The sequence below is a fragment of the Eptatretus burgeri genome, chromosome 8, assembly GCF_056783735.1.
Source record: "Eptatretus burgeri isolate ZD-2024b chromosome 8, Ebu_testis_v1, whole genome shotgun sequence".
Taxonomy (NCBI): Eukaryota; Metazoa; Chordata; class Myxini; order Myxiniformes; family Myxinidae; genus Eptatretus; species Eptatretus burgeri.
The window spans coordinates 36,704,903-36,717,011 of NC_140968.1; the positions used below are offsets into that span (position 1 = coordinate 36,704,903).

General features: G+C 42.7%; 1 protein-coding gene and 1 long non-coding RNA gene across 3 annotated transcripts in view; one reads left to right on the top strand and one right to left on the bottom strand.

Moving 5' to 3' along the window:
• Positions 1-12,109, top strand: part of LOC147021535 (uncharacterized) — a 59,503-nt gene that overhangs the window by 29,655 nt on the left and 17,739 nt on the right. For both annotated transcript variants that reach the window (XR_015060831.1, XR_015060830.1), the window contains exon 3: positions 9,069-9,202. This is a non-coding gene — a long non-coding RNA (uncharacterized LOC147021535). The remainder of the gene's footprint in view (positions 1-9,068; positions 9,203-12,109) is intronic.
• On the bottom strand, positions 10,540-11,854 carry LOC147021536 (uncharacterized). Its single transcript, XM_085893745.1, has one exon. The coding sequence runs from the start codon at positions 11,823-11,825 to the stop codon at positions 10,677-10,679; it is 1,149 nt and encodes a 382-aa protein (XP_085749871.1). The 5' UTR covers positions 11,826-11,854; the 3' UTR covers positions 10,540-10,676.

The window sequence follows — 12,109 nt, forward strand, 5'->3', positions numbered from 1 at the left end:
TTAAGGCCCTGTCACACCTTGACGATTTAGCCAGCGTATGCCTGACGTATGCAAAATTTGGCTAAAACGCTGGCACACATCGAATAAGTTATGGGTAAGTTTGTATACGTTAAGAGCATGCTGGCATACGTTGTAGTACGCTGGCTTTTTGTCGTAGCACGCTGGCATACGTCTTTGTACGCTGGCATACGTCGTAGTACGCTGAGGTGTTAAACAAATTTTCCATGCTTGAAATTTTTCGACGTATGCCAGCGGATGACTCACACGTTCCGCATAACGCTGGCCATAAGTTGTAGGCACGTTACGCGATCGTTGACACACGTCGACACACGTTACTTGTAAGTTACTCATAAGTCGAAACACATCGAGGTAATGTTTAGTGTACCTGAAACTTATTTCTAACCCATGAGTAACGTGTTGTAGGCACGTTGCGCGATTGTTGACACACTTCCACACACGTTACTTGTAAGTTACTCATAAGTCGAAACGCGTCAAGGTAATGGTTAAGGCCCGGTCACACCTTGACGTTTTAGCCAACGTATGCCGATTTTTGAATTTTTTTTCTAAAACGCTGGCACACGTTGAATACGTTATGGGTAAGTTTTGATAACATTGAGAGCACGCTGAAAAACACTGCCATACGTCGTTGTACGTTGGCTTTAAACGTTGTACTTTTCGGTTGTCCTCAAATTTTTTCACGCTTGAAATTTCACGACGTATGCCGGCGTATGACTCACACGTTCCGCTACGCTGGCCACAAGTTGTAGGCACGGTCTGCGATCATTGACAGACGTCAACACATGCTACTTGTAAGTTAATCATAAGTTGAGACACGCCGAGGTAATGTTTAGCGTACCCGAAACTTATTTCTAACCTATGATTAACGTGTTGTTGGCACGTTACGCGATCGTTGCCACACATCGACAGACGTTAATTTTAAGTTACTCATAGGCTGAAAGACGTCGGTATAATGGATCGCCCTTGCGTCAGCGTCCACGGCCACGGCCAGGACACTTATTTGCAGCATTCTTCAAACTTTTCTTCGGCATGACGAGGATGTTCACACTTCGATGTCTAGCTTGGCTATGATTCCAATTGTCCATCGGCAGCGTCTATTTAAAATAGTCGAGTTTGAGCGTTTTAACACGTTCAGAAGAAACGTTTCAAATTTCCAAACCCCAGCGTCAAAAAACAAAGGCGAGTGACAGCAATTTAAATCGTTCATTGTAAACAATGAAACTAGCTGAGTGGTACCGTTTAAAAGTCGTTGAGTGTAAAAAAAATCCAATTGTTGAGCGCAAGCGTCTACTTTCAATAGTGGAGATGCAGCCATTTAAATCGTTGAGTGGCAGCCTATGAACCTACACGTGGACACGCGGACGCAAGGACGATCCATCATAACCCACACCCTCCCCCTCACACTCACCTACTACTGCCAACATGAACAAACTACTACTAATACTAATACTAATACTGATACTGATACTGTTACTGCTGACATGGACATCGACTCAAAAAGGACTCGAAAACACTGTTGGGTTCCCCTTTTATGAGCAGCATTTTTATATACCAATTCCCAAAACCGCTGGGAACACGTCTTTATATGGCAGTTGTAAGCTAGAAACACATTAATTTTTTTTTTGTCGACCAGAAGACGTCATTGGAATACGTCTACATACATACGTCGATGTGTGTTGGGGCTACGTAAAGAATTGGTTCAAAGCACGTCAAACATAAGTTAGAAATAAGTTTCGCGTAAAAAAGACATTACCGCGACGTGTTTCGACTTATGAGTAGCTTATAAGTAGCCTTTGTGGACGTGTGTAAGCGTCCACATATCGTGTGTAAAACTTATCCCCATCGCATGCGGAACGTGTGTCATACGCCGAGTACGTCGTAAAATTTTGAACATGTTTAAAATTTCTTGACGTACTCTACTTACTACGACGTATGATAGCGTACTTTAGCGTTCTACTCACGTATACCAAACTTACTCGTACCGTATTTGACGTGCTCCAACGTTTTAGACACATTTTTCTTCGGTCGGCATACGCTGGCAAGATCGCCAAAGTGTGACCGCAATGTTGTCACTTCCATTTCTACGGCAGTTATGATTCGAATCGTTGTGCGTCAGCCTTTTAATAGGCTACGTCACGACATCGTCGGCGATGCGTGCAACGCGCTATGCCGAAATTAGACTATCGTTGGACATCGGTTGTGTAGGCCGACAACAGGTTCAGCATTCGTTGGTATAAGTTATCTATAACACAACGAAACGTTCTGTGTCCATTAGTAATATGTTATGCATACGACCAACTCGTTATGAATACGTCCGAATCTTAAAAAAAAACATCAAAAGTTCAACGTCAGCCAGCGTTTTACATACATTTTAATACGTTGCCATCGCTGGCTAAAACGTCAAGGTGTGACCGGGCCTTTAGCGTCAGTGTTCCAGACTCCCTGGTTTTATTTTTTATTTTTATTATGTTGCCAAAACGAAGTTTTTGCAAGACATGTTATTCAGCTTGTATGTATTTTTTTTTTTTTTTGTCTGTAATCATGTATAAAAATTCTGCAGAGCACAGTTATCATTGGAAATTTTTGTAACTTCGCATATCAAAGGCCTATAGAGGTCGCTTTCAGCGCACAAAATTTTGAAGGTCAAGGTCAAAGGTCAAGGTCACTTTGTCGCAAATCAGGGGAGTCGACGAAACCCTTATTTTTTGAGTAATTTTGATCGGATCGTCTTCAAACTTCATGGGAATATCGTTCATGGTCTGGCGCTCAGCTGATTAATTTTTGGTGGCGATTGGCCTTGACCTTCATATGTTTTTTTTTTGTCTGTAATCACGTATAAATCACTCTGCAGAGCACAGTTATCATTGGAAATTTTTGTAACTTCGCACATCAGAGGCCTATAGAGGTCCCTTTCAGCGCATAAAATTTTGAAGGTCAAGGTCAAAGGTCAAGGTCACTTTGTCGCAAATCAGGGGAGTCGACGAAACCCTTATTTTTTGAGTAATTTTAATCGAATCGTCTCCAAACTTTATGGGAATGTAGTATATGGTCTGGCGCTCAGCTGATTAGTTTTTGGTGGCGATTGGCCTTGACATTCATGGTTAGCATCTGAGGTCAAACATATTTGACCCCAAGGTCAAATTTTCAAGTTTTAGGAACCATATCGTGTCATACCTCAAATTGAATACCTCGATGATGCTTTCTAGATATGTCAAGCTTGAGACATTATGACATCATTTGGTGACGTTATGAGGCAAACACATATTTTTCATGGTTACTCTGAAGAACGATTCTCATCGGAATCTCTCGGAGGCAGATATTCCTCAAGGAGTCGCTCCTGGTGGATAGCAGCTCTGTTCACCTCAGTGTGACCTTAAAGAAGTCACATGTGGTCACCTTTTGGCAAGATACGGGTCACCCTGCGGGTGACATTGGTTTATTTTTTTCTTCGGTATGACGGTGATGTTGACACTTCGATTTCTAGTGCGGTTATATTATAATATAATTAATAGGCTGCCGCTCAACATTTAAATCATAACCACACTAGAAATCGAAGTGTCAACATCACCGTCATACCAAAGAACCCCCCCCTCCCAAAAAAAAATAGGGAGTCTGGAACACTGACGCAAAGCATTAACTCGACGTGTTTTGACTTATGAGTAACTTACAAGTAACGTGTGTCGACGTGTGTCAATGATCGCGTAGCATGTCTACAACTTATGGCCAGCGTATGCGGAATGTGTGTCATACGTCGAGTACGTCGAGAAATTTTCAACATGCTGAAAATTTCTCGACGTACTCGGTGTATGACGACATATGCCAGCGTACTACGACGTATGCCAGCGTGCTCTTAATGTATACAAAACTTACCCACAACGTATTCGACTTGTGCCAGCTTGGTTCAGCAAATTTTTCATACGTCGGCATACGCTGGCTAAAACGTCAAGGTGTGACAGCGGCTTCACACTTTGATGTCTAGTGCGGTTATGATTTGAATCGTCGAGCCGCAGACTATGAATAGCCGACGCCACGTGATTGTCGGCGATACACTGCCGCGCTATGCATAAGTTAGACTATCGTTGGGCATAGGTTGTGAACGCCGACAACACGCTCAGCATTCGTTGGTATAAGTTATCTATATGTGATTAAAACGTTCTGTGTACGTTACTAATACGTTATGCATACGTCCAACACGTTATTATATGCCCAAAACTTAAAAAACCATCAATAGTTCAGCGTACGCCAGCGTTTTACATACATTTTGAGACCTTGCCATACGCTGGCTAAAACGTCAAGGTGTGACAGCCCCTTTAAAGCAGGAGACATGTGTGATTATGAGTATGGGTTACAAATGCTGTTCAGACGTATTCCCTCAAATGACTCCGACAGCAATGGAACTCCACGTGTACCAAAACGCCTCATCATGATATGATATGTTGCAGTTTGAACTTGAACTGCACACTCGGTAGAGCCTCCGCCAGACTGAACAGTTTTCGTTTTGTATCCCACTGATAGACCGGATTTGGATCCGGACCTGAACCAAAATCTAATCTGCTTGTTCTTATCACCTACTCCACTCATCCACCAAGTTTTCTCATAACTCTCCACAAACGTTTGAAATATCATGCTACATATTGTTTTGACTCTGCCTCTCAATGGTGAAGAATCACTTAAAAAATTTCCAAATTCCTGCCCTACTAACATATAGGGAACACTGCATCAGCGACACCGCCACGCTCCGACAAATGATGCAACCAGTAGTCAGGTGCTGCACCTGAGTGAACGAATATACCTGATATTGAGGAGATGATCGTGTGAATATAAATCTTTGGCCTTTGATCTTAAATTAATGTGTAAACGAATATTATACAATACGTGCCTTTTGAAATGACATCTGAATGCTAAATGAGGCGTGTGCGTTTTCAGTGACTCGGTTTTGCTGGATGGGCACTTTTAACCTACCGTTGCTGGTGCAAAATTGTAATTCAAATTGTCTTTTAAATATAATTTTCATCATTTCGGTGAAAGAGTGGCAATTACTACATGGTTAACCATAATTGTTCTATTCCTGAATGCAAATCTGACTCACAGAAATGGAGAAAATATGACAAATATCCGTGGATGGGACTGTGAGCTGTTGATTTCCTTTAATTTCCTGTTAATACAAGCTAGCGGTTGCAGTGAATATGCATTTAAAACACACGCACACATGGACACTTAAACTTTTATCAATAGATGCAAAAATCAAATGATTTCTCTTGACAAATTTGACAAATTTTGACAAATATCTTGACAAATAAATGACAAATTTCTCTTGTGGCCCCGGTACCAAACAAACGATGTATTTATAACAGCCCTCTCAGCTCCCGTAAGCTCCCACCTCCATCCCTCCCCCAAAATGATTAAGAGTAAATATCATGACTTTGAACTTACCCTGCACATTCACAAACCTCAGACATGTCCTTCCAATACTTCCACTCATTTGCCGCCTCCCTGCTCTTTTCTAGACTGTGCAACCACCTCCCTCAGTCTGTCCAATCATGTTCTTCTCTCCATTCCTTTAAAGTGGTGAACAATCATCATCTCATGTTGTCCTCCATTCCTATTCCTGATCTTTTTTTTGTTATTCTGACTAACTCTCCTCTCCTGTTCAATCACACTTTTCCACATTTACCCATTTGTCAGATTTTTACCCTGCGCACGCAAAGCGAAAAGGAGGGTTAAGCAATTGGCTCATGTCCGTCCATCCATAAACGTCAGTTTATGATTGAGGAAGAACATTTAAATTTAATGTTAGATTTTGAACACGAATTGGAACACAAATCGGAAAACAAACCTGCCGAAAAGCAGTACTTTGTCTTTGAATTCGTCCCCGTCGCACTTGTGCAGTGGGGAATGAGATATAAAAAAAATTGTTTTACTCTGTCTGTCCGGCAGTGAAACAAAATTGAAAATCATTCCAAACAGGAAACTTACTGTTTTTAATGACGTCATAAAAGACACAAACAACAGGCATGAACTAGAGGGGGAGCACTCGGGAGAGTGCAAAACCTCCGACGCCAATACTGCTGGGTCACTCAAGTGAACCTTATATCTTATTCATTAAATATGTCAACAGTGCTGACAGTTATAGTTCTTTTCTCCAACATTTTTTGGGGGGTGCGGGGGGGGGGGGGGTTGGAAATCACTTAAAACATGTAGAAATGCAAAAAAAAAAATTTCTCTAACAATTTTTTTGGGGGGGGGCTGGAAATCACTTAAAAATGTAGAAATGCAAAAAAATATATATTTTTTTTCTCTAACAATTTTTTTTTGGGGGGGGGGACCAAGTCCAAAATCTAATGGCATGATCCTTGGACCGTACCTAACTCCCCCCACCAAGTTTCGTCGAAGTTCGTCAAGGAGTTTTTCCGTAATACTGTTCACAAACAAACAAACAAACAAACAAACAAACAAACAGAAAGGGGTGAAACCAGTAACCTCCAATCTTCGATGGCTGAGGTTAATAACTAATGTTATGTGCTAGATAGGGTGGTGTAACAGACACTGCTGGAAAACTTATTTGTTGGGCAACGTATGTGACACAATCATCAACGGCGGTAAATTCTGGAATGAATTTTATTTCTACAACCTCAAAAAATCATTATTTTGTTTAAATTGAAGTACAACATTGCATAGGGTTGGTGTCCTTTGAACTCTTTAGTTATTTCTACTTGCAAGTTCATTTGTCTACTCAGCCCACTTGGTTCCTTGGTCATGTCTGGATGTCCCTACGTATGCTATGTGTTCGTTGCTTCCTCATTTCTTCATTGTCCTAGCTCCATCGCTGTTTCAACACAACTCTATCATTCAGCTCTTCCATGATCCTCAATCTTTGTATAAATAACACTGGAAGAAGAACTCAACAACAGTAAGTGGGATATAATTAGGCTCATTGAAGTGACATGGAAATTGGAAAAAATATCCTTGCAGTTAAAAAATTGTTGAACTCCGAACACTGTTGAGTGTCCAAGATATGTCCAGAGACACAACACTGATCTCTTTCTTGAGATTATAATTACGAGGGCATGTTGAAAAGTAATGCTTCCTCTTCCTTTTTCCAAACCAGGTAAATATATTCGAATGAAACAAAGCACAGTCTGCACATTAGTTCTTCCCACCACTGGGTGCAAGGTTTCGTGATTCTAACACTAGACGTCTCAGTGCTACGTTAGTGAAAATGGTCGAGGGCAGCACAACATTGTCAGTGTTATAGAGTGCTGGAGATGAAGGTTGGGATGATTGACTGGAGATGAGGGTTGGGATGACTGACTAGAGATGAGGGTTGGGATGACTGACTGCAGATGAGGGTTGGGATGATGACTGGAAATGAGAGTTGGGATGACTGACTGCAGATGAGGGTTGGGATGATGACTGGAAATGAGAGTTGGGATGACTGACTGCAGATGAGGGTTGGGATGACTGACTGCAGATGAGAGTTGGGATGACTGACTGCAGATGAGGGTTGGGATGACTGACTGGAGATGAGGGTTGGGATGACTGACTGGAGATGAGGGTTGGGATGACTGACTGGAGATGAGGATTGGGATGACTGACTGGAGATGAGGGTTGGGATGACTGACTGCAGATGAGAGTTGGAATGACTCACTGGAGATGAAGGTTGGGATGACTGACTGCAGATGAGAGTTGGGATGACTGACTGCAGATGAGGGTTGGGATGACTGACTGGAGATGAAGGTTGGGATGACTGACTGCAGATGAAGGTTAGGATGACTTGGCTCTGTCTGTGATAATTGTTGTGTGAACAATCACCACGGATGACTGACATGAGATGAAGGTTGGGATGACTGACTGCAGATGAGAGTTGGGATGACTGACTGCAGATGAGGGTTGGGATGACTGACTGGAGATGAGAGTTGGGATGACTGACTGGAGATGAGGGTTGGGATGACTGACTAGAGATGAGGGTTGGGATGACTGACTGCAGATGAGGGTTGGGATGATGACTGGAAATGAGAGTTGGGATTACTGACTGCAGATGAGAGTTGGGATGACTGACTGCAGATGAGGGTTGGGATGACTGACTGGAGATGAGGGTTGGGATGACTGCAGACGAGGGTTGGGATGACTGACTGGAGATGAGAGTTGGGATGACTGACTGCAGATGAGGGTTGGGATGACTGACTGGAGATGAGGGTTGGGATGACTGGAGATGAGGGTTGGGATGACTGACTGGAGATGAGGGTTGGGATGACTGACTGCAGATGAGAGTTGGGATGACTGACTGCAGATGAGGGTTGGGATGACTGACTGGAGATGAGGGTTGGGATGACTGACTGGAGATGAGGGTTGGGATGACTGACTGGAGATGAGGATTGGGATGACTGACTGGAGATGAGGGTTGGGATGACTGACTGGAGATGAGGGTTGGGATGACTGACTGGAGATGAGGGTTGGGATGACTGGAGATGAGGGTTGGGATGACTGACTGCAGATGAGAGTTAGGTGCACCGTTACAATCCTGAGAGTAAGTGGTGGTCAATGGAGTCCCACCACAAAGGATGAATCATCCTTCACCATGTTCTTGACAAATCACCACGGATAATGAATAGACAGTAAGGATGGGTGGTCACCAGCCCCGACTTGGCTCTGTCAGATTTTCATCTCTTCCACAAACATAAGGAACACCTTCATGGAAAGCATTTTTCTCCTGATGATGATGTCAAGGCCGCTTTGAAGTGCTGGTTTAGTCAACGGGATGCACAGTTCTAGCCTGATTGCATCACAGAACTACTTAAAGGTGGCAGAAATGTGTGGACTGCAATTGTGATCATGTTGACAAATAAATATGCACCATGAGTGGAATAAGGATTGATGTTACTATCTACCTTTGCTTCCTTCGAAGATCTTTACCTGTTTTGGAGAAAAATAATTATAGGAGGCCTTGCTTTTCAACACACCATCGTAGAAGTATGTTAACTGGCTTGTAGTTGAGAGGATATATTTTAACACCCCTTTTGTGTATTGTGGTGATGTTGGTTCTTGTGAAGGCAGGATTTGAGAACACATGGGTACTGGAACCATCTGGGCCCGTTTCTCAGAGGCAACATTGGCAACAGCTTTCTCTGCCTTCTTGTGTGAACAAGTTACAGTGTCTTGGAGGCATTGAGTATGAGGGGATAAAGTGAGTACAGTGTGAAATGGGTTGGGTATACAAACGGTGAAGGTAAACATGGTGTTAAGGCATTCAGCCCCGTTTTGAGCGGAGTCAGCTGTGATGCCATTTGAGGTGAGGGAGGGAGTTGAGGAGGAGTAGACATCAGCAACAGACTTAACAAGGTGCCACCAGAACTTTGAAAAAGGACACCTGCCAACTGGCATGGTGAGAGTTGAAATCACCATGGATAACGATTAGACAGTAAGGATGGGTGGTTATTTGTTGGACCATGTTAGCAGAAAGACCCATTTACAGTATATGGAGTCTCCATTGTTTGGTGGGTGGTACAGCATGCAGACCAACTTTAGATGGTTGCAGGGAGGAATGCACAGCCAGAGGTATTCCATGGAGTTAGAAGGTGTTAATGTAGAACATGTACAATGGGCAGTGGATCTCTTGAAATCATATGTCTGTTTATAGAATTTGAGAAATGTCTGTTTGTGGGTTTCACCTTTGCACTCCTGAACAGCTGGACAGAATTATTTGAAAACTTGTGGTTGTATTTGGAGTATGCATAGGAAGGTTTCAGGTAGTAAGAAAAAAAAAATCATAGCCTGAGGGTGTTCAGGGAGAGGGGAGGACATCAAATCTTTCGATATAAATGTGTTCTGCATGGCACCGCCTGGTGGAAGCCTTAATTTCAATTCTCGTAGAGGACCTGGCTTAGACATGTATGCACTTAATTTAGGAGAGGATAACTCAACTGTTTTAGGCTAATATGACCCCAAGGAACAACTTGGGATGTGTGCCTAAATCTCTATCCGGGAGGAACAGCCCGAAAATGACCACGCCCTTTTTAAAATGACCACACCCTTTTTCATTGAAAGTGCTACTTCTGACATAGCTGTATCTTCTAAACCGTTGGAGCTACAGATTTTCTGAGGTGCTCAAAATGTTCAGAATGGCCATGTTTATTTATTTATTTAGGGGGTTCATAGAAGAGTGTAAAATTTCTAATTTTATATGTTTTTATGAGAAAATGGCTAAAAACCGTTTTGTTTACCATACTTATTACCATACATACTGGAATTGCCATATATTTATGAACTTAAACTTTCCGGACTTAGAGCAAAGTTAGAAGATTTGTGTCATCTACTAGAGTTGAACTGACAATTTGGAATTTGAACAATACAAGGGATTTTTTAAAAAGAAAGAAAGCAAACATTTGATTAATATAAACAAATTGTATTTTCAATCATTTAAATACGATTATCAATGGAATGTTAACTTAAAATGAAAAATAAAAAACAAAACTTGTTACTTTAGTAGGCAGCAGTATCTCGAGAGATTAAATGTTTCAAAGATCAGCAGGGAAATTGCCCAACCACCAACAATACAACTTTTAAAACCACATTAATACTGTTTATGTGTCACGTAAACCAGTGTCAAGAACATGAAGAGTAACACAACAGAGTCCAGGTATGAGGATGATGAGCAGTGTTCATTCAGTGATAGGGTTTTTACAACAATCACCTCCCTTGCATTTGCAGTACTTGCAACACTTGATACCAGCTACCCTGCAGGAACACCCATTTTTGTGAGCACACTTGCCACATATGCAGGGATTTGGCAGGCCTTTGGGTTTGGAGATCACAATCTCAGGGACTAATAAACTGCCCCTTCTTACAAACCCATAAGACTCGGCATTCATAATCAGGGTGGCATCTCTAAATGGGGCTTGGACCCACAGCTGCTGTTGGTAATAGCCTCTATGGATATGTTTCCTTGCATTAGTTGAGGTGCAAGTGGTTCTCTCAAAGTCCATCTTGAGGGCATTGCTATCAAATGCAGTGAGACGCAGGTCGTCAAATGTCTCCAGGTCTGTTGATGGTTTGAGACACTTGACCAAGAATGTCTCTGTCATCTGTATTGCACTTTTTGCGAGCTGGGGACAGTCAAAATTCAGGATCAGAGAGGAATTTCCTGGTTTGCGGACAGCATTCAGGGCTGCAAGTTTAGTTGATATCTTGCTGGTTGTATCGCACCCAGTCAGCGCATGGAGTGCTGGGAGACACTTTGTGAGCTCGTCTCCCAGTGCTATGCAGATATCGTGGAGTGGTAATATTGATCTTTTCACTCCTGAGTTGCGGACGAGCCAAAGCCCTTGGAGGTCAAGATCTCTCCAATTGACTGTGATGTGATATAACAGGCACACAAAGACATCTGTGTCACCTGATGACAGCGTCATGGATGTAGGTCCTGACCGGTGACTTAGAATGTCCTGCACATGGAACATCATCCTGTCATCAGCTTCCTCGTGTGTGCAGTTGAGCCGAGGGAATGGAGAAGCACACCCAGCTGATACCATCCATGCCTGTGGTGATATACCGAGGTATAGAGGTTTGGTTCCATGGTAATTGGTGGTGAGCCACTCAACATAGAATGCCTGGAAAGCAGTTTTGCTGATGGAAAATGACCAAAAGTTCTCTAATACCACTGGAACATTTTGGTTTGGTGATATCACATCAAGGACAACCATTTCTTTTGACTTTCTTCTTCTCCCCCTCTCTCCATTCTTGATGCTGTCCTCTCTGTAAGCATCAAAAACGATATGGATCTCATCACAGTTGTGCCCAGCTTTGGTGACCATAGATGTCAAGGCAATAGCAAAGTCATGGAATGTCTTGACAGGCGGATCAAGCTTCTTTAAGGGGACCTTTCTCACCAACGCCATGAAGTCGATAATGATGGCGTGGGTTTGTGGGGAGGTTTCTGGCCCTTTTTTATCTATTAGTGGGCACAGCTTCAGCAGCTCAGTCCCAAGTTGTGATTTGGTACTCTTCCTCAAGTAACCATCTTCGCCAACCAAGAAGAATGCAGAGTTGGTGATCTCATGCTTGAATAACTCCTCAACAGTGAACCCCCAGTGACTCC